General features: G+C 49.3%; 1 protein-coding gene across 1 annotated transcript in view; it reads right to left on the reverse strand.

Moving 5' to 3' along the window:
• LOC309648495 (polycystin-1-like protein 2) overlaps positions 1 to 26,628 on the reverse strand; it is an 82,676-nt gene that overhangs the window by 12,105 nt on the left and 43,943 nt on the right. Inside the window, 20 exon segments of the mRNA XM_082437114.1 lie at positions 376 to 454; positions 457 to 586; positions 4,115 to 4,304; positions 5,199 to 5,281; positions 5,284 to 5,438; positions 6,131 to 6,330; positions 8,681 to 8,731; positions 8,733 to 8,825; positions 10,458 to 10,509; positions 10,512 to 10,635; positions 13,235 to 13,336; positions 15,456 to 15,686; positions 19,325 to 19,518; positions 20,088 to 20,145; positions 20,149 to 20,310; positions 22,997 to 23,049; positions 23,052 to 23,127; positions 23,819 to 23,926; positions 23,930 to 23,945; positions 24,986 to 25,110. Of these exon segments, the coding sequence (XP_082293240.1) occupies positions 376 to 454; positions 457 to 586; positions 4,115 to 4,304; positions 5,199 to 5,281; positions 5,284 to 5,438; positions 6,131 to 6,330; positions 8,681 to 8,731; positions 8,733 to 8,825; positions 10,458 to 10,509; positions 10,512 to 10,635; positions 13,235 to 13,336; positions 15,456 to 15,686; positions 19,325 to 19,518; positions 20,088 to 20,145; positions 20,149 to 20,310; positions 22,997 to 23,049; positions 23,052 to 23,127; positions 23,819 to 23,926; positions 23,930 to 23,945; positions 24,986 to 25,110 (2,282 nt within the window).

A 26,628-nucleotide genomic window follows, 5' to 3' on the forward strand; every position in this document is an offset into this window, starting at 1 on the left:
TCCACGCTTAGCCCACATGCTGCTCTTCCTGGACCAGGCCCTTTTAAATTCTTCGTAGGTTTGAACCAGGAGATAGGCATTATCATTCCCATATTACAGATAAGGAAACTATGGCTCAGAGAGGATGAGGGGCTTGTCCAAGGGTGTGCAGCTAGGAAACACCCACGTGAAAATGGTTATAAACTGTAAAGTGCTGTACAAAGGGCTCTAACCGTCATCTGGCAAAATCACCCTGTTCAAAGTCCTCTTCCCTGAATTTGTGCAGTCCATAATCGCTGCTTCTTGGGGAGATTCGGATGAATAACCTTCCGAGGTTGACCGGGATGCGCTCTCCCTGCAGGCCCCAGGCTGGGAGCACCCAAGGGAGTGTATTACCTGGAGTGTGCTGGGGGCGGGGTTCCGGGCTGTCCCCCCAGGCAGCCCTTCAGGGTCTGCAGCTGCCCCAGTGCCTGGAAAAGCCCTGGGGCTCCCACAGCAGCAGCTCTTGCTCTAGATGCTCCAGCTGAAGGTAGAGACACTGCCTGTAGGCACTGTCCTTCCAAGCGTCTCTTGGGCCCACCTCGGGCCTGGGGCACTGCATTTTTTTCTGGAGGACAAGGGAGAGAAAGAGCATCAGCTGGTGCTGAGTGACAGAGCAGACCGCGTGCAGCAGAAACAGGAGTGTTAGTAACGGCTTGGCTTTCTTGTATCGAGCGCTTACTGTGTGCCAAACCGTGAGGAATCTGAGGTTCAGAAAGATGGGATACTTGGCTCATACGGTCAGTTAGGATTTGAATGTTCCTCTTTTAGTCTTTTATCAAGGACATTTTCAAAATTTCCTTACACATAGAAGAGAAAAGAATAGTACACCCATTGCCCTCCTGCAGCAATTACCCACATTTTGCCAATCTTGTCTTGTCTCAGCCCTCCAATTTTTTTTTTCCTGCAGTACCTTAAGTAAATCCGAGACATAATGTTCTCTCATCAGCAAATATTTTAATACGTACAAGATTTGAATTTGAACCCAAGTTTGCCTGTTGCCAAAGATGGTATAAGTCTTAATCTTTTGTTTTTAACTTTTTATTATGAAAAAATTTAAATTACAAAAGTAAAGAGAATGATGAGATGAACCTATACCCATTGCTCAAAATTATCACCTCATCCTGTCACCAATCCTGTTTCGCCTGCACCCCACCCACCCTCTCCATGTGGATTATTTTGAAGTAAATTCCAAGCCCCACGTCCTGAGACTAAATATTTTAATATGCTTCTATGGAAGAAAAGGACTCCTTTTAAAAACAAGACCACAATGTGTCATTATCAATTTTTAAAACAATAATGATAGTCCCTTAATAGCGTGAAGCAACCAGTCAGTGGAGAAGTTTCCCCCCGTTATCTCTGAATGTTTTTCTACAGTTCGTTTGTTCAAATTTCAGTTTCCTTAAGTTTTTTTTTTTAAAAAAAAACAAAGGTGTTGGGCTTCCCTGGTGGCGCAGTGGTTACGAATCCACCTGCCAGTGCAGGGGACACGGGTTCGAGCCCTGGTCTGGGAAGATCCCACATGCCGCGGAGCAGCTAAGCCCGTGCGCCACAACTACTGAGCCCACGTGCCACAACTACTGAGCCCACGTGCCACAACTACTGAAGCCCATGGACCTAGAGCCCATGCTCTGCAACAAAAGAAGCCACCGCAATGAGAAGCCCGTGCACCGCAACGAAGAGTAGCCCCCGCTTGCTGCATCTAGAGAAAGCCCACGTGCAGCAACAAAGACCCAACGCAGCCAAAAATAAATAAATAAATTTATTTTTTAAAAAATTGATATTTAATACAGTGTGTGTGTGAAAAAAAATTGATATTTAAAAAAAACCCAAAAAAACAAAAAAAAAAGGTTTTTTTTGTTTTAAATTACAGAGCTAATGCATATTCATTGCAAGAAAAAGACTAATTTGAACCTTTTCATTATTCCCCAAGTGTTCTAAGGGAAGCTTGAACTCTCCAAGTGGAACCAGGCCTGGGTCCCTGGAGCCTGAGCTGGGAGGCCGGTGCCCAGGGGCACATTCTCCTGGGACAGGAAGGGCCCAGGTGTGGCCAGTGTGCATCTTCACAAGGGGTGCGTGAGACTGGATATAGAACATGGCAAAATGGAGCACCCTGACCCCAGGACCCCTCCCCACTCACCAGTGAGAAGTGAATGAGAAAATAACAAGTGATGTGGAGAAAGCTATGGCTCAGACCTGATGTTGGTAAAGACCTGGCAACATTGACTCTTAACTCCCTCTGACTCAGGCCTCCTACCTCCCCCTCCCTCCTGGGCCTCCCTCACTGAAGCCACAGCTAATGGTTCCAGCATCACCAGCCTTCGTGTTGTAAGCGTTCTGGCAATGTTTCCGGAAGATACCGTCATTTGCAATCATAAACACTTACTGAATCCTTGCTTTGTGTCAGACTCGGATCTAAGCGCTTCATGTGTCGTATGATCTCATTCAGTCCTCAGAACAAGCCAAGGAGCTGGGTGGATCAGCGCTTCCGTTTTATAGGGAGAGGAAATAGTCTCAGAGAGGTTAAACAACTGTCCAAAGTTGCACAGCTGCTTTTGCGTCTGGGAGAGCCCCAGGTCTGGCCAACTCCAGAGTCCTTGTTCTAAGGCCCATGCTGTGAATGCCAAAGTCCCCCAAACCCCAAAGACCCCAAACAGGGCCAAGTGTCCAGCGTGGGCATCAGCAGAGCTGCTGCAGGGACGACCTTCATGGGCAGCCCAAGCCCAGCTCTCCAGGGCTAATCCTCCAGAGTGGCTGGAACACGGGGGTCAAAGTAGGGCTGACCATGGGGTCCGCATAGGCCTGGCCAGGAGGGAGTGCTACAGTAAGGACTTGGGACCTGGTCTGGAGGACAGTGGCTCTCAACATCCTGTGTGCATAACAGTCACAAAAGTGACTGGTAAAAAGTGCAGATTCCTGGCCTCACCTTAGAAAATTTAATTCACTGTATCAGAGGTGGAGCCAAGAGTTATGAATTCAAACTCCCCAATCTATAGACTCCATTTTTATATTCTAAACAAGGTTTAGACTGTGACCAGCCTTGTGTTTTAAAAATGGCAGCATTCTTAACCCACACCATCCAATATGGTAGCCACTTGCCACATGTGACTTTTTAAAATTAAAAAAAATTTTTTTTTTCTAGTTCCCTGACCAGAGATTGAACCCCGGCCCCCTGAGTTGGGAGTGCAGAGTCTTATCCACTGTGCCACCAGGGAAGTCCCTCAAAAGACATTTTCAAAGGTGTGTATCAATTGCAAGTGAGGATTGCAGGAGAAAGAGAAGGTGATTCTGAATTTTTAGTATTTCATAGGAATAAAGATTTCATAGGAATAACAAGGAAGAGGAACAGGTTTCTATGGGAAGATATATATGGTTTAGTTTTTTTTAATAAAATTTAAAATTAAAATAAAAAAATTTAGTTCCCTAGTCACACGAGCTACATTTCAAGTGTCAATAGCTACATGTGGCCAGTGGCTGCCATATTGGTCAGTGCAGATATAGACCATTTCTGTCACTGTGGGAAGTTCTATTGGACAACCTGATCTAAACACTGGAGGCAGCGATCTGGGTGGAAGATAGACAGGAAAGGGGCAAGAGCAGAGTCAGAGAGACTAGTTCAAACCAGAATAATGTGCAATACATATGTGCAGGTCTTCACACAATTCATGATTTGGCAACAAGCAATGTGAAAGCAGTACAAGAGATGCTTAGGGGCTAAAGAGCACATGGTTGGAGACCCTGTTGTGGGCTCGGGGGGTTGGGTTGCTCCCCTGAGGAAGGGACACATCAGCCAAGAATAAAGTCTATGTAGGCATTGGCCAAGTGAAGAGAGGAGAAAGAACATTCTCCATCAGAGGACAAGCATGCGTGCAGGCCTTAGTGGGAAGGCAGCTTGGCGTTGTGTGGAGAGCAGGATGCCTGTGGTACTGCGAGGGAGGCGGTGGCGAGTGGTTGGAGTGGAGGCTGGTGAGGGAGACCCCCGGTAGGACTTCTTGACTCCCTAGTGATAGTGATACAGACGTGGCCCTCGGTCCTGCATCCACCTGGCTCCAACATGCCCCCTCTCGGCCCAGAAATGTTAGGACTCACCTTTCACTTGTACAGACCCAAGAGTGAGTGTTAAAGGGCCCCCTGTCTGGCTGGCTTCCTTCCAGAACACCTGCCCTGCTTTGTTCTGCTGACAGACGCCGTCTTCCACCAAGGCCAGCAGTTGGTTGATGTCCATCAAGTTCGCGAAGTCCCAGCCCGAGCAAGGGGGTGGCACCTTCAGAGCTTTGAACAAGGAGCTGACGAGTCTTCACAAATCCTGCAAGTCACCCAGGGGGAAGGGGACGTGAGCTACAGGTGAGGGGGCAGCAGAGTGGTCAAGAGCACTTGCCCTGGGGCTGGACAATCTGGGTCTGAATCCCAGCTCTGCCTACTGAGACATGACGTTGGACTACCCTGAGCTTCTGTTTTGTCCCCCATAAAAATCCCTCTTCTAGGATTTCAACTGATACATTCCAGGCTGTATTCTTTGAAGTGTGGCACTCGGTAGGTGCTCAATAAATGCTTAATGTGTGCACGAATGCAGAGGGAATTCTTTCTGTGTGCTTCCAGCCTGCAATCTGTTTGAAAGTATAATATTTTGTACATAGTAGGTATGCAAAAATGTGTGTGCATGTGTGTGTATATGTTGTAGGTGTTTGCGTGAATATTTATATGTGCCTGTGTGTACATGCATGTAAACATGCGTATGTGGTATATGTGCACTTATGTGTACATGTATGTGTGCAGGTGTGTTTGCAGGTGTGCATATGTGTGTACATGTGCACGCGTGTACATGTAGGTGTGGGGTGTATGTAGATGTGTACACGTGGCATGTGTGTATGCATTCATGTGTAGGTGTGTGTATGTGTACATGTGTGCACTGTGCAGATATATGTGTGTGTATGTGTGTATATGTGTGTACATGTGCACATGTGTACATGTAGGTGTGTGTGGTGTATGTGAATGTGTGCACGTATGGCATGTGTGTATGCATGCATGTGTAGGTATATGTGTGTACTGTGTGCACATATGTGTATGTGCATGTGTACGCAGTTGACGAATCTCAGTGACTCATGCTGTCCGACAACATGGGTTGTAGGCCTCAAACCCCAGTCCCCACCCCCTTCTGCCCAGGCTAGAGCTCCCCACACTGCCGAGGTTGAGGACCCGCCTTGGTCACTGCTTCAGGTGTCAGAAGACCATCCTCCACAGGCTGCGGTGAGGGGGTCAGGCTGAGGGGGCCCCCCCATCCCATTTCCCAGCGTTCTGCTCCTTGGTTACCCAAGGACGGATGTTCCAAAAAATCTGAACGATCAGGAGGTTGATGGGAAACATGAGGAGCGAGATCTCCAGCCCAATCATCACTTCCTGCCAAGTGAATTCAATTTTACCTGGGGCAGATGGAGGGAAGGGGTCAAGGGGAGAGTCCCCTCCCCCCTTCCAGAAGGTGGCTATGCAGTAAGGGTTAACCTTGCCCAAAGAGAGGTCTGCCCCTTGAGTGGCTCCTGGGAGGTGACCACTAAGCCCTTGGGCTGTCCTGCCTGGTGGGTATGCCTTTGTTTACCTGGGGTCTTGGGCCACTCCATATAGTCTATGCTAACAGTGTGATTTATGGTGGGGGCCTTGGTTGCACCGTATCACCTCAACCTCTGGGGGGGCTGGAGGCTAAGGTCGGCCATACTGGGGTCAGCCATGTCTATGTGAGCGTGCCCCAATAAAAACTTTGGACACCAAGGCTCGGGTGAGCATCCCTGGTTGGCATTACTCCATGCGTGTTGTCACACATCATTGTCAGGAGGAGTGAGCGCTGTCCAGACTCCACTGGGAGAACATAACTGGAAGCTCCATGCTTGGTCTCCCATGGACCCTGCCCCACGTGCCTCTTCCCTTTCCTGATTTTGATCTGTATCCTTTCTCTAATAATTATGAGTGTAATGGCATTTCTGACTACTGTGAATCCTTCTAATGAATTATTGAACCTGAGGGTGGTCTTGGGACCTCTGGAATTGCAAAGCATTTCTGGGGCAGTGACAGTTCATGTCCACCAGCCACTAGCCCTGATCGCCATGACAGTGGGAGTTACCCAAGTCCATCTTTTGCTCAGCTGGGTCCTTGGGGACACCCCAGAACATGATGGTGGTCAGTATGGTGCAGAGGAGCAGTGAGAAGCAGCAGGACACCTGGTGGACATGGGTGAAGTTGCTCCAAGCTGAGCTGCTAAAGATGGAGTACCAAATGTGGCCATCCTGGAAGACTGTGGAGGTCTTCATGAAAAACAGGTGGGTGTGGACAGGCCAGGGGAGAGGGACAGGCATTTAGGGAGACAGGAATGGGGAGAAGCCTAATCTCTTTGGAGCAATCCTGGGATGAGAGGGAGGGATTTGTTTCTAAAACTCATCATCTGTTTTTTTCTTTTATAGAAGAAATACAGCATCATAGTAGCATCACTTCAAGTTAATGATGGGGACTCTGGACAGAGTGGTTGGAACCCTAGACAGCCCTCTTACTACTGTGTGACCTCAGGCAAGTTACTTTACTCTTTGTACCTCAGTTTACTCATCTGTAAAATGGGGGTAATAACAGAACCTGCCTCACTGGATTGTTGAAAGGATTAAAAATGGTAATTTTTGTAAAGCATTTGGCAAAGTAGCTGGCATATAGGTGAGTGTTCATCAGTGTTAGCAATAATTTTTGTTATAATTTTTTTTAAAGCAAGGACCATGACTTTTTTTTTTTTAATGGGAATTATTTATTTATTTATTTGTTTATTTATTTTTGGCTGTGTTGGGTCTTCGTTTCTGTGTGAGGGCTTTCTCTAGTTGTGGCAAGCGGGGGCCACTCTTCATCGCGGTGTGCGGGCCTCTCACTATCGCGACCTCTCTTGTTGCGGAGCACAGGCTGCAGACGCGCAGGCTCAGTAATTGTGGCTCACGGGCCTAGTTGCTCCACGGCATATGGGATCTTCCCAGACCAGGGCTCGAACCCGTGTCCCCCTGCATTGGCAGGCAGATTCTCAACCACTGCGCCACCAGGGAAGCCCTATAATTTTTATATAATAATATATAACTCTAATGTTATTTGTTTTGTTATAATTAGAGCATTAGAGAATAGTGGTTAAAAATCCCAGGCTTTGGGTTCAGACTCAGTTTGAGAGAATAAAAATTGTGAGACAAGGTTTCTGAAAATGGCACCACATTCTCCTAAAGAACCTGTATTATTTCCCTATGAGTAGAATGTAGTTTAACCACAGGAGCTATTCAAAGGCCCAGATTCTGCTAAGAGTGTCCAGAGTAGAGATTCCCAGCTGCCGCCTGTCCTGATTGGTCAATGCCAGAATCCTCCAGGGTTGTACGATACTTTGTGACTCGGGGGTGTGCCGGTGGCCTGGACTCAGAGTGAAGGTGCAGAAAGAGAGAGGTCAGTTGCCAACAACAGTGATTGTCCATGTTATTCGTCTTATTCAACGAATATCTGATGCCCCTGGTGCTGTGTCCCAGGCTCTCTGCTGGGCACCAGGGCTTCACAGGAGGGATGAGGAGCTTTTGCCTTCAGAGAGCTCCTTGCCGAGTTTCTAGGCATCACATGTGCTGATGCACTCAGAGATAATATCTGCTTCTGGAATTGAGTACTCGGTGTGAGCCGCATAGTGTGCCAAGCACGTTACTACATCGTTTCATGGGACCTGGGACCCCCTATGGGGCAGGCACATTGAACTCGTCATTTTTCAGATGCAGAAGCTGAGACCTGGAGAGGTGCGGTGACGTATCCAAGGTCACGCGGCAAGTCAACAGCAGGCGTGTGGGACTTTGTGATCCGTGCCCACGTCTGTGTTATACCTGTGTTGGGGTCCAAGTCTCTCTGATTCAGACTTTTTCCCCCTTGGCGGCTGAGATGCTCACGGTGGCAGCTGGGAGGAAAAGTCGTCTTTCAGTAAATGCACTAGAAGCAGACTGAATGCCCATCCATAGGAGAGTGGCTGTGGGACATCCATTCTGTGGAAGAGCACGCAGCCACTAAGGAAAGTTGGACCCAAACATACCCTCCTGGAAGGATGTGCGTGATATATCATTAAGGAAAAGAGGCAACATATTTAGAGTAGCATGCCATTTAAAAAGTTATAAAATAACGATCTGTGGTGTTGTGTGTGTGTGCATGTGCATGTGTGTACATTTGTATCTGCTTATTTGTGTTTGGGGACGGATGTGGAAGGATGCGCAACAGGAAAGGGGGTGAGGGAGTGAGTAAAGCAAGGGGAAACATGCTGAAAAATGCATCTAGGATAAAACAACATGAAGAAGAAGCTCCAGGTGGCCAGACGTTGAATCACCATTCAGATCAGTCTGTTCACTCATATAAACAATATCATTCTGTGACATTCGTAAGTAAATATGGATAAGTGTTCTATAACTGTTATCACCATCTGAAGATAATTCTGTCTTGGAGGGTCCATGTCCCTTCAGGGCCCTTTAACTGCAACAAGAAAAACTGGTTATTAATGTCACACACTCAGAGCTGCCCCGGCCCACTAGCTGAAATGTGCTTTTATTTGGCTGTGACTGAATTATAACGCAACTTCCCTAGAGATGAAAGAACAAAGTAAAGAGCATTTGCTTAAAAAGAAAAAATATAGTACCTGAATTGTTTCCTGTCCTGCTCTGTGGCCACTGGAAATATTTTGTCAAGGACAGTCTCCGACATCGATGGACAGCCACGAGTTGCAGAGGAAGTACCACTTCCGGTCCATTGCCAGGTCATGCACCAGCACCCAGCTCACATACCTGGAAGGGACCCACACTTTTGAGGATAATGTGGTGGGGGGATGAGACTTCTTTGGACCCCACGAAGGTCCAAACCTGAGCCCAAGAACGAGAACTCTTGGAAAGAGACTTTGTATTTTTCTTCATTGCTCTTGGTGCCTTGATCAAAATGCCCCAATCAGTGGGTGAATTTGGCCTCATGTGGGGAGTTCAGCTAGTGTAGACTGCCAGCTTGGAGGTTGCCAGGTTTTCACAGATATGCTGCAAAAGTGTGCATTCTGAAACTGTGAACCCTCATGCAGGGCAGCAAGCCCAGGGTCACCGGGCTTTACAAGTGAGGAAGGCCAGGTTGTTGTGTGTACAGGGAGGTGCAGGCTTGAGCACACGAAACTCTGTCCTCCTGTGGGCTTCCATCCAGAGAATGAGCCTGCCGTCCATTCAGCACTTCGTGGCGATCATCTAACCTGATTTAGATCTTTGAGGCCCAGGGAAGAAATGAAATCATCTTGCCTCTGCTGGGAGGCCAGATCCAGCAGCAGTTGCTTTACAGGGAAATAAGAGTAATGATAACAAGAGGCACTCTTTATTGAGCATTTACTGCACAATGGGGACTGTGCTAAGAAGCTCCTGACATGCATTTTCTCCTTTCTGGAAGGGTAGTCCCATCAGGCATGCCAGAGCCACCTCTGTTGAGGTCACGCAGCCTCCTGGGGAAGCTGACATCCCCAGTGACCTTTGGGTACAGAACCTGGGTGTGATCAAAACCCAGGCATCTCAGCCCAGCTCAGGACAGCTCTAGAGCCCCCTGTGTGGTCAGCTGAGCTGTCTGTGGGCTGCATCAAAGCTCTTCTCCTTCTGCCCATCCTGCCTCCTTCCCTCCCTGCCCAGGGGCTGATCCCAGGCACTCCTTGGATAAACAGCCTCCATATTCAACTCCATCTCAGAGCCACTCCCCAGGAACCAACCCTACAGCTGAGGGTCTTAAAGCATTAATGTATTAGTGTTTTTGCCTTAGATGAGTCAAAGACAGTGGTCTAAATGCTGTGTTTTCCTAAAGCTGCCAGCCACCGAAGAGTGTTCAGTCTGGAGACCACCCATCTGGGTCACTAGTTTTGGCCTCAGACAGTGGGAAGGAGTCTTGGCTCTGAGCTTGCCAGCTGTGTGACCTGGGCAAGTCAGTTATCTTTCCCGAGCTTAGATTTTCCCACCTATAAAACAAGGATAATAACAGCGCTTGTCCCAGAGGGTCACTGTGAGCATCCAGTGAGAAAAGCACAGGAAGACTTAACTTAGTGCTCTGCAGAAGAGCTCTTCTTAGGTCTTCTCCTGGAGAATCAGCCCAATGTCTCATGTACTTTCCTCCTAGTGGGCAGAGTTTGTCTTTGCAATAGGCGTCTATCCCATTTTACAGATGGGGAAATGGAGGGCTAAATGACAGGTTGATGCTGCAGATGTGTCAAGGGAGGGACTAGCATTGTGTGGCCTGTGGACTGGTGGGCCTCTCTGACCCTTGGTTTCCTCATCTGTGAAATGGGGATCCATTCTGTGCGTCTCACAGAGGCTCGTGAGGACCAGCAAAGCAGCAAAAGCACAATGCCCAGCCTTGGACCTGGCACTTGGTAGGTCCTTGTGGTTTACCCTCCCCTGACTCACCAGGATGGCTGGTCCCCTGAGTTGTCATGCCATAGCCGCAGGCTCCTCAGCTCCCGCGGGGAAACAGGGTGGAGAGTAAGAAGACATCCACTCCTCCTCGCTCAAAAACCGGGATGTCGGGGTCTGACAGGTGGTGGGGCTCACTCTCTCCATCCAGGCCATATAGGGAGACAGTCCCCTGAAATCCAGAGACCAGTAGTGACCAACTCCACGTGGTAACAGAGCCCCGTGTTTCACTGGAGGTGTTGAAAAACCAATGAAACCCAACAAAGCATGGCCTTTTCACCTCCTCTCCTCCCATCTTGGACCTGCCAGAGTTATTTTTCAGTTGTGTGAAGATTTAGGGGTGACACTATCTGCATTTACATCTTTGAGATGAGTTATACTCATAAAATTCTTCCTGGTGACCTTTTCAAACTTCTCGAATATTTATTTGAAAGGGCCATAGGGCAAGAACTGGTTTTTCTCCCTAGCGGTTATATTCTCAGTGCCTCCCAGAGTTCCCGGCATTGAGACAGGAATGAATGATGGCCCACTACTCTGAAAATACATATTCCCAGGCCCCACTCCAGAACTACCAAGAATACTGGGCACAGGGCTCAGGAATCTGTATTTTTCTGAAGCCATCCCGGTGATGGCTGGTGACCATGCCTGATTTCCTGAGCCAAAACCAACTACAGCAGATGACACCTATGCTCCACTGACATCCATCACTCAGCCTCACCACTGTGGGGTTCCCATGTCCAACTGCCAGCAGCTGTGCCTCTTTCCCTGGGACTTTCTTTGGCTGTTAGAGCAGCAGGTTGAAGGTAGCAGAGACCTGATGGCCCCTGCAGGCCATTTTCCACCAATGACTGGTGGGATTGGTGGATAACTAACCCAGTTCACTTAGTCCTCAGCTGGGATGACTTTGAGGCCCACATTCCTTACTGTTTTCCAGAGTTCCCCAGTGGGATTGGGCTGCAGTTGCCCACAGGGGTAATGGGTTTGATTATGCGCCCCTTATTTGTTCCTTCCCTTCCCCACCTGGCTTCCCACTCCTGTATGTGGTGTCCTGGGATCCCCTCTCAAATCAACTACCTGTGCTTGAATCCCTGTTTCAGAGTCGGCTTCTACAGCAGAGTCTCCACTGTAGACTTTCTCAGTCGGATGATTCCTTGCTCTGGGGCTGTCCTGTGTGCTGCAGGATGTTTAGCACCATCCCTGGCCTCTCCTCGCTAGGTGCCAGGAGCATCTCTTCCTGTCCCAAGTTGTGACAACCAAAACCACTTCCAGCATTGCTAGCTGTCCCTGGGGGCCAACCAGTTGAGAACCACTGTGCCAGGAGAACCGAACTAAGACAGTATCAATTGAAATGTGACTGCAACTCTCCATGAAGAGAAATGGCCTGTGGATCACAGATTTTCATTCTTTCTTTCCCTGTAAGGTCAGCTCTTCAGTGTCAAATGGAAGTGGGATGGATGTTTCATTAGATGGATGAAAGTGATTCCTGCATTTATTCAACAAATCGTTACTGAGCACTTACTCTGTGTTAGCTGGTTGAGGCCCTAAGATGCAGCAATATCAGTTTTTTTAATTTAAATAAAAATAACATAAATAAAAATAATAAGATATAAATAATAAGATTTTTAAAATAAAAAGTAAAATGTAAGTGGACACATGTCCTGCTCTCATGGAGCCTAATGTCATTTTTTAAAAAACAGGGACTTCCCTGGTGGCGAAGTGGTTAAGAATCCGCCTGCCATTGCAGGGCACACGGGTTCGAGCCCTGGTCTGGGAAGATCCCACATGCCGTGAAGCAACTAAGCCCGTGCGCCACAACTACTGAGCCTGCGCTCTAGAGCCCGCGAGCCACAACTACTGAGCCCACGTGCCTAGACCCCGTGCTCCGCAGCAAGAGAAGCCACCGCAATGAGAAGCCCTCACACTGCAACGGAGAGTAGCCCCCACTCGCCGCAACTAGAGAAAGCCCGCGCACAGCAACGAAGACCCAACGCAGCCAAAAAATAAATTAATTAATAAAAAACAAAAACAAAAAATCAATGGAGATTTCTCCGGGACAGTACACACAGTGCCTGTGGTTCTCAAACTGTGTTCCATGGAGCACAATTTCAGTGAAGGAAGCTTGGAGGCTGCTGCAGGGGATGCTACAGTCTGATGAGTGATAGGGTGAGGCCAGACTTAACTAAGGATGCTGAGACATGACAGAGACAACCTGCTGTATGCTCCACAGCTAAACTTAAGGATTTCAGAGAATTCATAAACAAATGGAATTGTGTCCTTATTACCTCTAGTCAGCCTTCTCAGGGACAGATGGATGCCAGCTAATCAGTTTTCCTAAAAAATGTAATTCAAGGCTCATTTTCAAATGGTTGCCATTGTTTGTTTCTTTCCTTTCTCCCCTTTCTCTTAGAAATTCTGTTTTCCCCTTTATTCATTGATAACAGTCTACTGACTGTTCTTCATATGTGAGCACATTTGCGTGCAGGTAACCAGCTGTCTGAATTATTTTTTAGTAGGGTTAAATGAGAAGACCAGTGAGTACAGTATACCAGACCCCAACTCTCCCTTAATCCACTCCTCCTTTATATTTTTAAATATTGGGGCTTAGGGTGTTATTTTGTCTGGCAAAAAAGATACTTTTCTCAAAAAAAAAAGCAAAAGTGAAAAAACCGTACAACAAAATCCACTGGGCTAACGTAACTCAACAACGGACTGGCAAGCGCTTTGCTGAGTGGGACGTGCGGATCAACCGAGGTGTCTTGCAGGTCAGGTACCTTTGAGGAAGTGGCTGCCCCCCTCCCGTGTCCGGTATAAACTGTCACCAGGTAGTGGTACTGGGCAAAGGGGTCATTGTCCTCCAGCACTGTGACCTTCACCTGGACAGAAGGATGGCATTAGGAGGGCTCTGCTTGGTGGGTTCATCCACCGCACAGCAGCCAAGAGTGAGTCGGGCATTCATGACAATTAAAGGGGGAAAGCAAAACTATGTATGCTATTGATTCATTCCATCAGGTGAGAACTGTTCTTTACAACAGCAGGGTTTTAAGTGAAAACCAAACTTTTAAAATAAAAAAGTACATTCAGTATTAAATATCACCCAAAGTAGTCAAATTGGAAGTGAACTTGGTATTAAGCTGAGAATGTTTGATGCTTGAGCTGATGAATGCAAACTCTGTTCATAAATAATTCCTCATAACCTTGGTAACCAGATTGTGCCTCTAAGGGAATTTAGAAGGAATGAATGTTAAGTTGTTTTAGCAGAAAATAAATAGCTGGAGTTGGTCAGAGGCTGCAGAGCGCTCTGTGATGAGCTGCCCAGATCTCCTGTCAATGGAGGACTGTTTTCCCAGTTGCCGAGGTGGTGTAGCCAGGGATGCAAGAGTCTCCTCTGTCAAAGTCATGCCCCATCCTGGAGAGGCCGATATCTAAGAACAGATTGATGCATTGCCCAAGATCAAGACCTGGGCTTCTCAACCCAACTCAGGACAGTTCTAGAGCTCCCCAAGGGGTCACCCAGCTGTCAGTGGGCTGCATCCCAGCTTGACTTCTCCCCCTGCCCATCCTGCCTCCTTCCCTCCCTGCCCAGGGGCTGATCCCAGGCACTCCCTGATAAACACCCTGCATACTTAACTCCATCTCAGAGTCTGCTTCCCAGGAATCAACCTAAAGCTGAGGGACTTAACGTATTAATGTTAAATCCCTTGGGCAAATCAAAGACAGCAGGATAAATGGGGCAACTATTATCTTTTTAGGTTTCATACCATCCTAACACCCTGAGAAGTATTGCTGTGTATAGGGACAGTAGGGAATGTTGAAAGTTTCAGAGCTTTGTGACAATGCATCCTTGTATTCATTTGTGTGCTCAGTCACTCATGAATGTTTATTGACGGCTCCTATGTGTCAGATATGATGCCTGTATCAGAAAAATAATCAGAACTTTGTTGTCACAATTGGTTGCACAAATGGTTATTGTTTGGTCTCATTTCTATCCTCAGACCTGACTTATCGTCAGGCAGATCTGGGTTTGAATTCTGGCCCCTGGGAGGGAGGTGGCTTTGGACTAGTTAATTGCCCTCTCTGCTCCTCACTTGCCTCCTCTGTAAAATGATAGAGGTGCTGTGCAGTAAAGGGTGAATTCAGCAGGCTTGGGTTATCCAAACCCCACACATTCCAAAGGATAGACTGGTTTTGGCCAGCTCGTGGAAGATAACCTCTAAGTCCTTGAAATAGCCTGCATGATAAGAGTGTCTGACTACGTGGGGCCTTGGGCCACCTCAGGCAGTATGTGCTAACGATGTGATCTGTGGTGAGGGCTTTGGGCCACGCTCTATCAGTCTGACCTGGGCAGGGATGGGGAGCAGTGGTTGCTGGAGACTAACTAAAGTCAGTCATGCAGGCTCCATACCTGTGGGAATTACTCCCAAGAAAACCCTGGGCACCAAGGCTCAGGGGAGCTTTCCTGGTTGGCCGTACTTCACATGTGCTATCACACGTCATTGCCAGAAGAATTCATCTGTCCATAGGACTCCACTGGGAGAGGAATATTAGAAGCTCTTGCCTGATCTCTCCTGGACCCTTTCCTTTGCTGATTTTAATTTGCACCATTTTCACTATAATAAACCATAATCGTAAGGATAGTGGCTTTTTTAAGTTCTGTGAGTCCTAGCAAATCACTGAACTCGAGGGTGGTCTTGGGGACTCTCAACACAGTACCTTCCCCTTGGGACTATCGTGAGCATTAAATGGGGGTAATACCTGGCACATAGTAAATTCTCAATAAGAGGTCAGTTTCATACTCCTCCTGATACTTTGATGAACAAGGACATTTTACTGGTCAAGAGGCTGAGGGGCCAGCTTACCTGAGATGACTCCAGGGGTCAAGGCCTGGATTTGCAGCTGGCCCCTCAGCTCCCCACCTGGGCTCCATCCCCTGGAGCCCCTGCAAGGGGACACTCCTGCTCCTCCCTCCTGCTCCCGGGGACTGTGCAACCTCACCTTGGCCTGATCCTGAGCGTCTTTCCTCCTTGCGCAGATCACCACCAGCACGTAGGCCACACAGAGGCAGCCCACGATGGTCACAACCACAGGGTTGTCCTCGAAGGTGGCAAAGAGCTCAGCAGTCTGGCGGACGTCCACGGCATTGGGCATCACCGGGAATGTGCTTCCAAAGAAGGTGAGGTGGTTGCAGAGGCGGTGTGTCTGGGAGGGGGTGGTCCGTGGTCCCACCTGCAGCCCCAAAGAGGCCCTGGTAGGAGTATTCAGGGAGCACATCCCCGCCCGCTCGAGCTCAAGGGAGGAGAACTGTGAGGGGTGGCCACTGTCCTGGGGAGGGGCTGGGGAGACTGCTGGGAGACCAGCTTGAGGATTCCTTTGGGCTTTTTTACTTAGTTAAAAATTAATTTTAAAATGCAGAGAATAATGTCTATAATAAGCATCTTTGCACCTGTCATTCTCAGTGAGCACCTGTGTCCATCTTGCCAGTCTGCTTTGCCTTTTTTAGGTGAGAAGTATTATGGGTAAAATTGAAGTCCCTTCTGTCTGCCAGCCTCCAAAAGCAGCCGTTATCACACATTTGGTGTGCATCCTTACATTACATTCTCCCACCGGGTGCTCCTTCACTAGGCAGGTGTTTGTTGGGTGCTACTTCCAGGCCAGGCAATGGGCAAGGTGCTGAGAGGACATTCAGGGTGACCAACTCATCTCAGTTTGCCAGAGACTTTCCTGCTTCTCAAACTGAAAGCCCCCTTAGTCCTGGGCAAACTGGGGCAGTTGGTCATCTTACACTGAAGAGCAAAAAAAAGACGGAGGTTGGGGGAACCATGCAAGAAAAAGGGAAGGACAGATATTTAAATCCTAAGCTGGTGTCTCAGCACCAGGAAAAAATTCTCTAAATTTTACCCACCTTAGATCGAGGAACCTGCGGCCCCCCGTCCTGGGCTCCTGCTTTGAAGAGTCCCAGTCTAGCCGTCCTTAGGCTGCGCCCTTCCGCACAGGATGAGGAGTCGGGGGCGGGGCGGGGCATGCCCACCACAGCACATACCACTCAGCCAGGACTAGGGCGAGGTCCTAGGTGACCCCAGGAAAGATCCCCCCCTTAAATTTTGCACTCTAGATGCCTCACTTGCCTTACCTAGTCCTGGCCCTGGGACGCCCACTTTTAGATGGTGGTTTGGGGACCTGGACCTCAGAATTCCCTGTTACAGGGCCTGCCCAGACCCATTCCTCAGGATCGTCCTTCTGTGGAGGACTGGCTACTGCTGTGGCCATCCCTGGGCACAAGGGTGGCAAAATGTGGGGAAACGGGGTGTGTAGATGGAACTTGGGCACGAGGTCCCTGGCGGTGTGGGGAATGCGGTTGGGGGAGGGAGGAGACAGGGATGAGGTAGGGCAGGCCTTCCCTAAAGCCCCCAGCCAGCTTGCAATCCACCCAGGGCCATTTGGTGGGTAAAGATTTAATTCAAACCCACAACCCAGCACTACCTTTTCATTCCAGGGTCCACAACGAGGTGGTAAGGTAGGAGGCAACAGAAAATACTGGCATGCGGAAAGTTCTGTGCCCAGCATCTGGTGAGGAAGAGCCCGCAGCAGCCCAAACATGCCCAGCAGGTAATTCTTTTACCTTTAACGAGCCACCGAGAGAGGCTGACCCCTCCAACAGCTATGGCGTCAACTGCTTTATTGACAGATTTCACATGGGTCTTAGTTCCATGTTTGCTCACTGTTTCCCAATCCTGGTCAGCATTTAGCATACAGCTGTGGGTCTTACGGGAACCCTTGGCACACCCAGGAGGGGTGGGGTTGGTTCAAAAGAAGAAGCCCAAGCAAGTACCAGTGACAAGACCATCTCAGCGCTGGGAGCCCAGGGACCAGACCTGATTTATGCCTAACACCTTTGCCCTCCTGGGTTTTCACAAAGACTTGGAGGACAGTGGCTTTCCCAGTCTTTTCCAGCATGAGAGTCCTTTTGAAAACCATAAATTAATCTGGAAAGACCAGAAAATTTTCATGAGATCCCCTTGTGACAGTAGTTTCACCTTTAGTATCCTTCAAGAAAAATGTATAAATAAGAATGCAGTTCTCAAACCCCTTGCAATAATTCTGCATTTACCCACCCCGATAAGGTCTGCATTTTACAGATTTGGAACTTTCTTTAGTTATTTTGAGAATACAGTGGTGTTTTTCCATCCAAACTTGGTGATCCCATTTACTTATTTTTTTCCCCATTCACTTATTTATGGTTCCTCAATGATCTCTGTATATCTGTATCAGCATCTATATCTGTATCAACATCTATATCTATAATGAGCATCAGGTACACAATATTGGGTTAATATAATTTTGGCACTATAACACAACTCCGACATTCTTTTGTACACCCCACATTCGTGTACGTGTGCATTAGTAGCTGTATATTCTTAATAACATAATAAGCACCTGGGAACCCAGGACTCCACTCAAAAGCTAGGAACTTTCCAATAAGTTACGTTTAGCTAAGTGGTCCTCCCCCAATCTGTCCCCATGCTCCCCCTCAACCCAACTACATGCAGAATCCTATGTCCATTGTTTTCCTTGATTTCCATTTTATATAGTTTTGTCTCCTCTATGCTCAGAGTGTCTAACACAGCAATCACTTTAATCTGTGGAGCACCTACTATGTGCCAGGCACCACATTAAGTACTTTATACCCCTAACCTCGTCTAGGTCCCACCCTGTGGTAAGTGGCAGCCATCCTTTATCCCCATTTGCAGATGGGAAAGTTCAGAGAGGTGGGGTGTCTTGTCCAAGGTCACCTTGCAAGTACTGATGACGTGGGATTGGACCCAAGTCTGTTTGATGGCAGAGCCGGGCCGCCAGCCCCTGCACCATCCTGTTCTGAGCCCCCGGCCTCGGAAGGCAGCCTGCAGCGGGTATTCTGCCAGCAACGTGGGGATCGGACAAGCTTTTGGTAGCAAGGACTCTAAAAGGTTGCAGCACACCCAGGGTCTCGTTCACGAGGTACAAAGACCTGTGCTTCAGGTGTGGGGGACCCACTGTCTCTTGGACATCTCAACGTGCCTTCGTCTCTTCTTGGCACTTTGTGGGGGACTCCCTATGTGTGACAGCTGGAAGCAGGAGTTGACAAGGAAGCCAAAGATGCAGCAGAAACAAACCCGGAAGGAGCTTGGCTTTAAGTCCCCGTCTGTGGCTCTGCTGGGACCTGGCTTCTTACGCTACTTATGACTGTTGTCATTGGACATACATGCCATTTGCTTCTTGTCTGTGCCCTCTGCTAGACTGAAAGCTCACTGGTTTTTCTCATCATTGTATCCCTATCAGTTGGCCTGGCACCTGGTGAATATTTGTAGAATGAATGAAAGAAGGTATATGGTGTAGGGGATGGAGACAGGTGTGTGACAAATTTCAACTAGATGTGGAGGTGGCTGTTCTTGGGGAGGGTATGGAAGTGCAACAGAGGGAGACTGCAAACATCTGCCACCCAAAGAAGGTGGCATTGGATTGGGAGATCGAAGGGTGAATGGGAGTTTTTCAGGCGGGGTAGGGAAGAAGGGTGTCCTGGGGGAGACAGCAGCATATGCAAAGGCATGGAAGAAGGAAGGGGGACACTGATACCTCAGAGATGGCTTCTGATGGCCTCAGAGCCAATGTCTGTCACCAGGACAGTGTCATGGGCTTGGATCCTTGGAGGCAGAGCTGAGCTGCCCTGAGACAGGGATTTGATTGCAATTAGTAGGGCCACATGCCTCCGAGGGCTCTGTGAGCTCTGGAGAAGCAGTGCCTCACGTCGCTTAGAGCTTGTGCTCTGGGGACAGACCTGGGTTTGAGTCTCAGCTCTACCACCTTCTTCTTTGCTTCCCTTTCCCTACCTGGCACCCGGCGTTGTCCCAAGTCCCCTGGACCTCATCCCAGAACACACAATGGGACAGGAAGGTGGTGATGCCAACTGTGAAGTCCCTGCCAGGGGCCGGCTCCAGGTCAGACTGGGGGATCACAGTCAGGTAGTAGATGCCTTCTCCAAAATGCAGGTCCTCTGGGCTCAGGATCCATGTGGACAGCCCATCTGCAGGAAGGGGGGATCCGGGTCCGTCTGAAGCCTCATGGAAACTGGACTAGCATGATGGGAGAGGGGCACCAAGATGCCTTGGCAGGGAATCCGATCCTGATGGCCGCCCCGATGTCCTAGGAGTACCCTCTCCTCCTGAGACCAGGAGCATGGAAGAAGAGGCACTCCCAAGTCAGCGTGCTGAGCACGGCTGCCAAGTCAGACTGACCAGGGCTCAAATTCTGACTCTGTCCCTTCTTGGCTGTGTGACTCTGGACCAGTTACTTAACCTCTCTGTTTTTATCTGAAAAGTAGAAATTTCATTCATCTTCATCCCCAAGGGCTATTATGAGGATTGTAATGAGTTCAGTTCTGTGAGTGCTTGTCAGCTTCTTCAGGGCATATAATAAGTGTTCACCTAATATCACCTAATAATAGTAATAATACCACCAACAAAAATACGCACTGAATGTAGCAAGTGTTTTTTCTCTTTTTTTTCTTTTTCCCTATGGCCCTGATTCTCAAGTTTTAAGCTGGTCACATCTGCCAGGAAGCAGCTCAAGAAACTGGCTCAGTGCTGGGACTACCTGGAGCAGCCTTTGGCAGGAGGTGAGCTTGGGCGTTGTAGCTGGTCTCGTTGGGGTGCTAGCCGTAGCCCAGGCTGAGCACGAGTGGGATGTCAGGTCTGCAGTGCAGCTGGATCCCCAAAGCCACGCCCCCTGAAGCCAGGTTCACCCACAGAGCTTCAGGTCTGGTCAGGTTCAACACAGTTGGCTCACTGTGTCTTTCTGAAAGCTGAGGCAGCAGGATCTGTCATCAGAAACAGTCAAATCAAGGGTGTGCCAGGACGGGAATGCCAGTGAGCGTCAGGGCTGCTGGGCAGGGTGAGCCCCTGGGGACCTGAAATCCACCCTGCGCTCTGCTCTTTCCACTAGTTTCCAGGGGCTGCTGTGACAAATGACCACAAACCTGGTGGCTTAAAACAACACAAATTTATTCTCTTACAGTTCTGGATGCCAGAAGCCCAAAACCAGTCTCACAGGTTTTGCAGCCCTGCAGTTGGCAGGGCTAGTTCCTTCTGGAGGCTCCAGGGCAGAATCCACTTCTTTGCGTATTCCAGCTTCTGGAGGTAGGTGCCTGCAGTCCTTTGGCTCATGGCCCCTCCTTGCATCACCCAACCTCTTGCTTCTGTCATCAAATCACCTTTTTCTTTTCTGGAGTCAACTCCCCCTCCGCCTGCCTCTTATAAGGACCTCTTGATGACACTGGGCTCACCCAGATAACCCAGGATCATCTCTATATTTCAGGATGTTTAACTTGAATCACATCTGCAAAGTCCCCTTTTGCTATGTCAGGTGACATATTCACGGCTCAGGGATGAGGATGTGGATAGCTTGGGGACCTTTATTCAGCCTGTGCTCATCAAGCTGTTCACCCCAGCTTGGGGCTGCATCTGCACAGAAAGGGCACAAGGGTGCATCTTTCTAGTTTGCACAAAGGTGGCATATGAACTAGTGGTGGTGTTGATCAAAGAGTGGAACAAGTAAGATTAAGTTAGGAGCACAGGCCGCAGAGGCACAGAGATCTCTCTTTGATCTTGGCTCTGCCCTATATTAACTCTGGGACCTCTGACCAATTAACAGACCACTTTGAGCATCAGTTTCTTTTCTTTTCTTTTTTTTTTTTTTTTTGGCCTCACTGCGCGGCTTACGGGATCTTAGTTCCCCGACCAGGGATCGAACCCAAGCCCTCAGCAGTGAAAACATGGAGTCCTAACCACGGGACCGCCAGGGAATTCCTGAGCCTCAGTTTCTTGTCATCAGTAGAATACATAGACTCACGGTGATTATTCAAAATGTTATCATATACAAAATACTGAGTCAAGTGCCAGATACACAATAGCGCTCAACAATTAGTTGCTGCTATTCCTCTGCTTTTACTCTTAACGTTAGAATTTCTCACAACCACTCTCCATTTAATCAGCTCTCCAGATTAACTGATGCCCTCCATCCCCTTTTAAAAACAGACTGATTAATGCCCACCATGCACTTTTTATTTGCTCCTGGTGGCCCTCTACAGTAGACACAGGAATATGCCACCCAGCTCTTCCTTCCAGGAAGGACCTCCTACCCAGTCACAGGGAGTATGGTCATCAGACAGGCTCCAGCTCTCAGCTCCTTCAGGGTCTGCCCTGAAGAATTTATTACTTATATTTCCTAGGAGCGGAGGACCTGCCATGCCACGCAGGGCCACAGGGGAAGCACTCGGTCAGGATGCAGAAGCAGGCAAGGGGGAAAGCCTAGTCCACAGCTTTACTGGGGTTTCCACAGGAAAGGCAAGACAGGGCATAGAAAACAGCTTAGGATTGGCCAGTCTGAATAATTCCAGCAGACTTTGGCTATAAGGCTGGTCTCTAGTTGGTACCTGGCCCTGGGATGATTTGGGGCAGAGCTTGAATATTGGCCTGGTGAGTGAGTGAGATAAAGGGGGTGGTTGGGGTATAGACTCAGGACTGGTTGGTTTTCGCATGAAAGGTGTGCCCTGGCAGAGCTCTTGCTCTCTCTGAGAGCTGGCCGGCCCTGGGAGGGGCAGTCTCTCCCCGCCAGCAAGATTTTTAAGATATCAAAACATCATAACATACAGAAGATAGCAAACACGATTGCTAGAGCCCTGGTGGCTGCTACTTGCTGCAGAGCCCCCTCTGGGTTGACTGAGCCTTTGTGGAGTCTGGATTGTAGTCTGACTTCTGTCCAATCCTGTTTTCTTTCTTCACTCTTCACAGGCGTTGATGTCTAGCAAGCATCTTGCACCACGAACACCTTCTCAGTGCCGGCTTCCAGGGAACACAACCTACAACATCTCCTCTCTAGTAATTCTGGCAGCCCCTCCTACCTGTCAGGCGTATGCTCAACAATAGACAGTTGTGTCTGATCCCACACTTGCTAACGTCCATTGTACTGGTGATCGTAAGGGTCCATTTTGATGATAGCTCTCATAGAGTGATAAGTTGACAAAGTAGGAGTGTAAAAGAACTATTTGCATAAAAACTTAAGTTGAAGGCTTTGAGAAGACTCAAAGATGAGTGGGGACAAATTGTTATTGAATTAGTCACTGATGAGAAAACTGTAGAAGCCTGGAAAAAAAGTCATTAAAATCTCAAAAGAATCTGAACTCGTATTGTACCAGTGTGCCTACATTTTTTATTCACTTTAAAGAAAATCTAACTATGTTCAGGGGATGATTTATGTAGTGAAGATGATTAAAATTCCAATCAACAGATTTAAAGAAACTTTCAGTTGTACACCTTAAGATTGATAATGACGTACATTTATAGTTTTACGTTAAAATACAACGCTTAAGGAAGGGTGAAGATCATTTTTAATGATTTTCTTCTTTAATCTTTCTTTTTTTCCATAACTGACCAACTTTTGGTCCTGACCAAGTTGAAAAAGAAGACAGAAGCACTTCCTGACTTCTGAGAGCGCCCCAAGTCCACCTCGATATTCTCCGACAGATTCTTCACAGGGATGAGCTGCCCACCAGGGCTGGCAGAGAGAGGCCACCAGCGGTTCCGCTGACGTCAAAGTGACTTCGGGCTGGGAGTGGGTTCTCTGGGAAACTCATCATCTGAAACCAGGAGCAAAGAGTGTCAGCCAAGGGCCCCAAAGGCCGGAAGGTGACTAGGTCCCTGTGGGAAGGATGAGGTTTCCTAAGATGGGATGGACAAGTGGCTCTTGCCCTGTGGGGTGACTGGGAGGGCCCCGCCTTTAGCTGCTGCTGTCTGTCCTGGTATGTGTCTCCCCTTCAGGGTTGTGGCTTCAGAAAGCTGGGCCTAGAGACCCAATCGGACTTGTTACAGCCGAGCAGTTACTGGGCTATAAACAGTCTGAGCCTTTCTTCCTGCAAAGCCAGCAAGTCTCTAAGAGAAAGAAGTTTGTCTGCTTTCTCTGAGGCTCAAGGAGCAGAGAGTCATATGTGCCCTAATTTGGGAATGGAAAGAGCCCTGAGTTTACTGTTTCCTAGCTATGGAACAAAGTCTGAAGAGCTTAATTTCCAATGACTAATTAAACCAGGGCTGCTGGAGAAATTCCACATCACAGTGGAAAGAGGATGGATTGGGGAGTCAGAGGCCTGGGTCTGAGCCCCAGCTCTGCCACTTTGCTTGTGGTCTCAGGCAAGTCACTGAACCTCACCTGTAAAATGGGCATAATAATTCCATAATTGACAGGGTTGTTATCAACATAAATGAGCAAATATATGTGCAGGTGCTTTGCAAACTCTAAAGGGCTGTTCCCAAGGAGGTTCCTTCCATTGTTACCCTTATGTCCACAGGCACTCTACCGTCCTCCATGGAGCCAAGGGAGGGGGCAGCGGGCAGGGTGAAGGTCGCAGAGCTGGCAGCAGCAACGTGCACAGGGGAGCCTCGCTAACTCCGGGGCTGTATTCTTTCCACAAGGTGAGAACAGAGGTGCCGGGAGAGAGGGGAGAAGGTCAGAGTCAGAGGAAGACCTGCCCACCTCTTGCTCTACAGGGATCCCGGCTTTAGCATCAGAGTGGGCGGCTCTTTTGTGATCCCTGTAGATAGTTCTGAATATTTGCATCAGTAGGAGCAGCATAAAAGGCAGCCAGTGTTTCCACTCTGGGCTGGCAGCTCCATGAGGACAGGGCTGTGGCCAGCTTTGCCTACTGTGGCACCCCAGTGCTTAGAGCAGCGCCTGGCTCGTGATGGTGGTCAGTACATATTTTGTTGAATGAATAAATGAGCTTGGCTGTAGACATTTCTCCAGACTTACCTCCCCTACCTACTTGACCTCTGATGTCATGGGCTCCCATAAAACCATCTTTACTGGCCTTTGACCTCGTCGCATCTGAGTAGCCTGGGGATCTGGTTTCGGTTCCTGGTGCTGATCAGGATGCTGCTTTGGGAAACTGCCCCTGGGATCCAGGAGCGCAGCCCTGGCAGGAGGAACCAAGGGAGGGTGCTCGATGCCGGGGCTCTCAGCGTGCCTGCAGCGTCGTCCAGCCCACGACTGTCAGGGGGAGGGATGGAAGGGGGAGGCCATCCCCAGGTACTGCAGGAGGGCTCAGTGAGAGGTAGGCAGGAGCTCCACGGACAAACTCCCAAGGCAAGTGCCCCTGGAATCCCCACAGGTCCACGGAGCAGCAGGCTTGCCAGACACACTCCGGGTGAGGTTAAAAGTGGGCTAGTCCCCTTCATTCTGCCCCCTCACCTGCACAGCCCACCATGACCCGTCTCTCGGGACACATGCGTGGCTCTGACACTAGCATAGCACTCACCACCTCCCTTCCTGTGCTGCACAGACACCCAACACGGGGACCTTCTCTTGGTGAAAAGCCCTTTCCACTTTAGGTCCCATCACTTCCCCACTGCCAGGCAGGTCTCCTGGGCTCTGCCTGTCACAGGGTCTTGGGATGTGGATGTGGCATGAGCCAGGTCAGGGGATACCACAGCATAGCCGGTTACCTGTTTGTATACACGGAGATGGAGGGGGCGGCCAGCGTGGCTGGAAGGCCCCCGGGCAGTCCCCCCGGCAGGACGGCGGCCTGCATGTGCCCCATAGCTCCCAGCAGCTGGGGCACTATGGCTGTCTGGAAAAGGAAGCAGGGGACACTGCTGTGGACTGGTGGCCGTATACCACCTCTGGTTACTGCCGCCAGGCTAGTGTGCCCTTTGGCAGGGACGGGGAGAGGGCAGAGGAGCAAGGCGGAGACCATGATGGAAGGCCCTTTACTGGGCACCAGGTGCTGTAGGGAGCCAAGAGTAAGCACTTAGAAGACTCCAGCCTCTGCCAGCAGGTGCTTTACAACCCCTGTTTGGCAGACGGGGAGACAGAGGCACAGAGAGAGTGATGACTTGTGGAGGCCACGCACTGATAAGGGGAGGCGCCGGGGTCACGGCAGGGCTCACTATGCGCCTGTCCGTGCTGCTCCGTTGGACCCTGACATCTGCCCACAGCCCAGGTCTTATTCGTGGGGAAATGGAAAGTCACAGGCAGAGCCATCGCACGGGGTCACCCGGGCTCAGACTCCACTCCCCATGCAACCCAAACCCTTGGGTGAAGATGTGGCCTCGCTGAAGCCAAGGCAGGCGTGAGGAGCAGGAGGGCTGGACGTTTGTGCAGAGTTCCTATCAGTGCACAGATTGTGCGTCCGTGTATGTCTTATGTCTGACGGGTGTGCGACTGTACGTGCGTGAATGTGAGTGTTTATGTGTGTATTGAGGGGGACTGTGTGTGAATGTAAATATTTGAGTGTGTGTATGTGTGAGTGTAAGTGGGTGTGTGTGAGTGTAAGTGTGTGAATGTGGTTTGAGGGTGTGGGAGTATAAGTATCTGAGCATGAATGAGTGTGCGTATGTGGTTTTGTGTGTGACTGCAACCGTATATGAGAGTCTGTGTGTTTGTGTGACTCTGTGGCCCTGTGTGAAGATATGAGTGTAAATGTGCATCTGTGTGAGTGTGTGCTGGAGTGTGGGCTTCCCAATGTATGTGAGAGCATAAATGAGTGCCTAGAAGTGTGCGTGAATGTGTGAGTGTGTGTGATTGAATGTGTGTATGAGTTTTAGTGTTTGTGGGTGTCTGTGAGTGTGTGGATATGTGTTTGAGTGTGTTTGTGTGGCCACGTGCGAGAATGTGTGTGTGAGTTCTTGTTGAATGCAGTGATGGCCCCGCAAGGTAAAGGACTGTGGAGCAGCAGGTAATGGGTTCTGTGGCTCCGTCATGATGACGTCCTGGGTGCTGCGGCCGCGTGAGGCTGTGCTGCAGCTCTTCTTACCCTGGGGGCTGCCTCTCTTCTAAAGACGTTCCGTATCCTTGGCTAAGTGAGCCAGGAGTTGGATTCAAACTTGCAAGGGTGAACCAACGATCTCTCCAACGGGTGGCCTCTCCAGGGTGAGGCAGAGCTTGTCAACCTACTACAGATGAGGAGATGAGGCTGCAGGAAGTTGTGTCACTGGCCCAAGTCACAAGGCTTGTGAGTGACAAGGTCAGGGTTCAAACTCAGGCCGCCTCTTTTGAAGGCTGCGCTTGGCCTGCTGCAACACACTGCCTGCCAGAAGCTCTGGTCTCTGGAGCCTTTCTTTCAGCTCCTAGAAAGGACTTTAAACTC

Source organism: Balaenoptera physalus (genome assembly GCF_965194825.1).
Source record: "Balaenoptera physalus genome assembly, chromosome: 19".
NCBI lineage: Eukaryota > Metazoa > Chordata > Mammalia > Artiodactyla > Balaenopteridae > Balaenoptera > Balaenoptera physalus.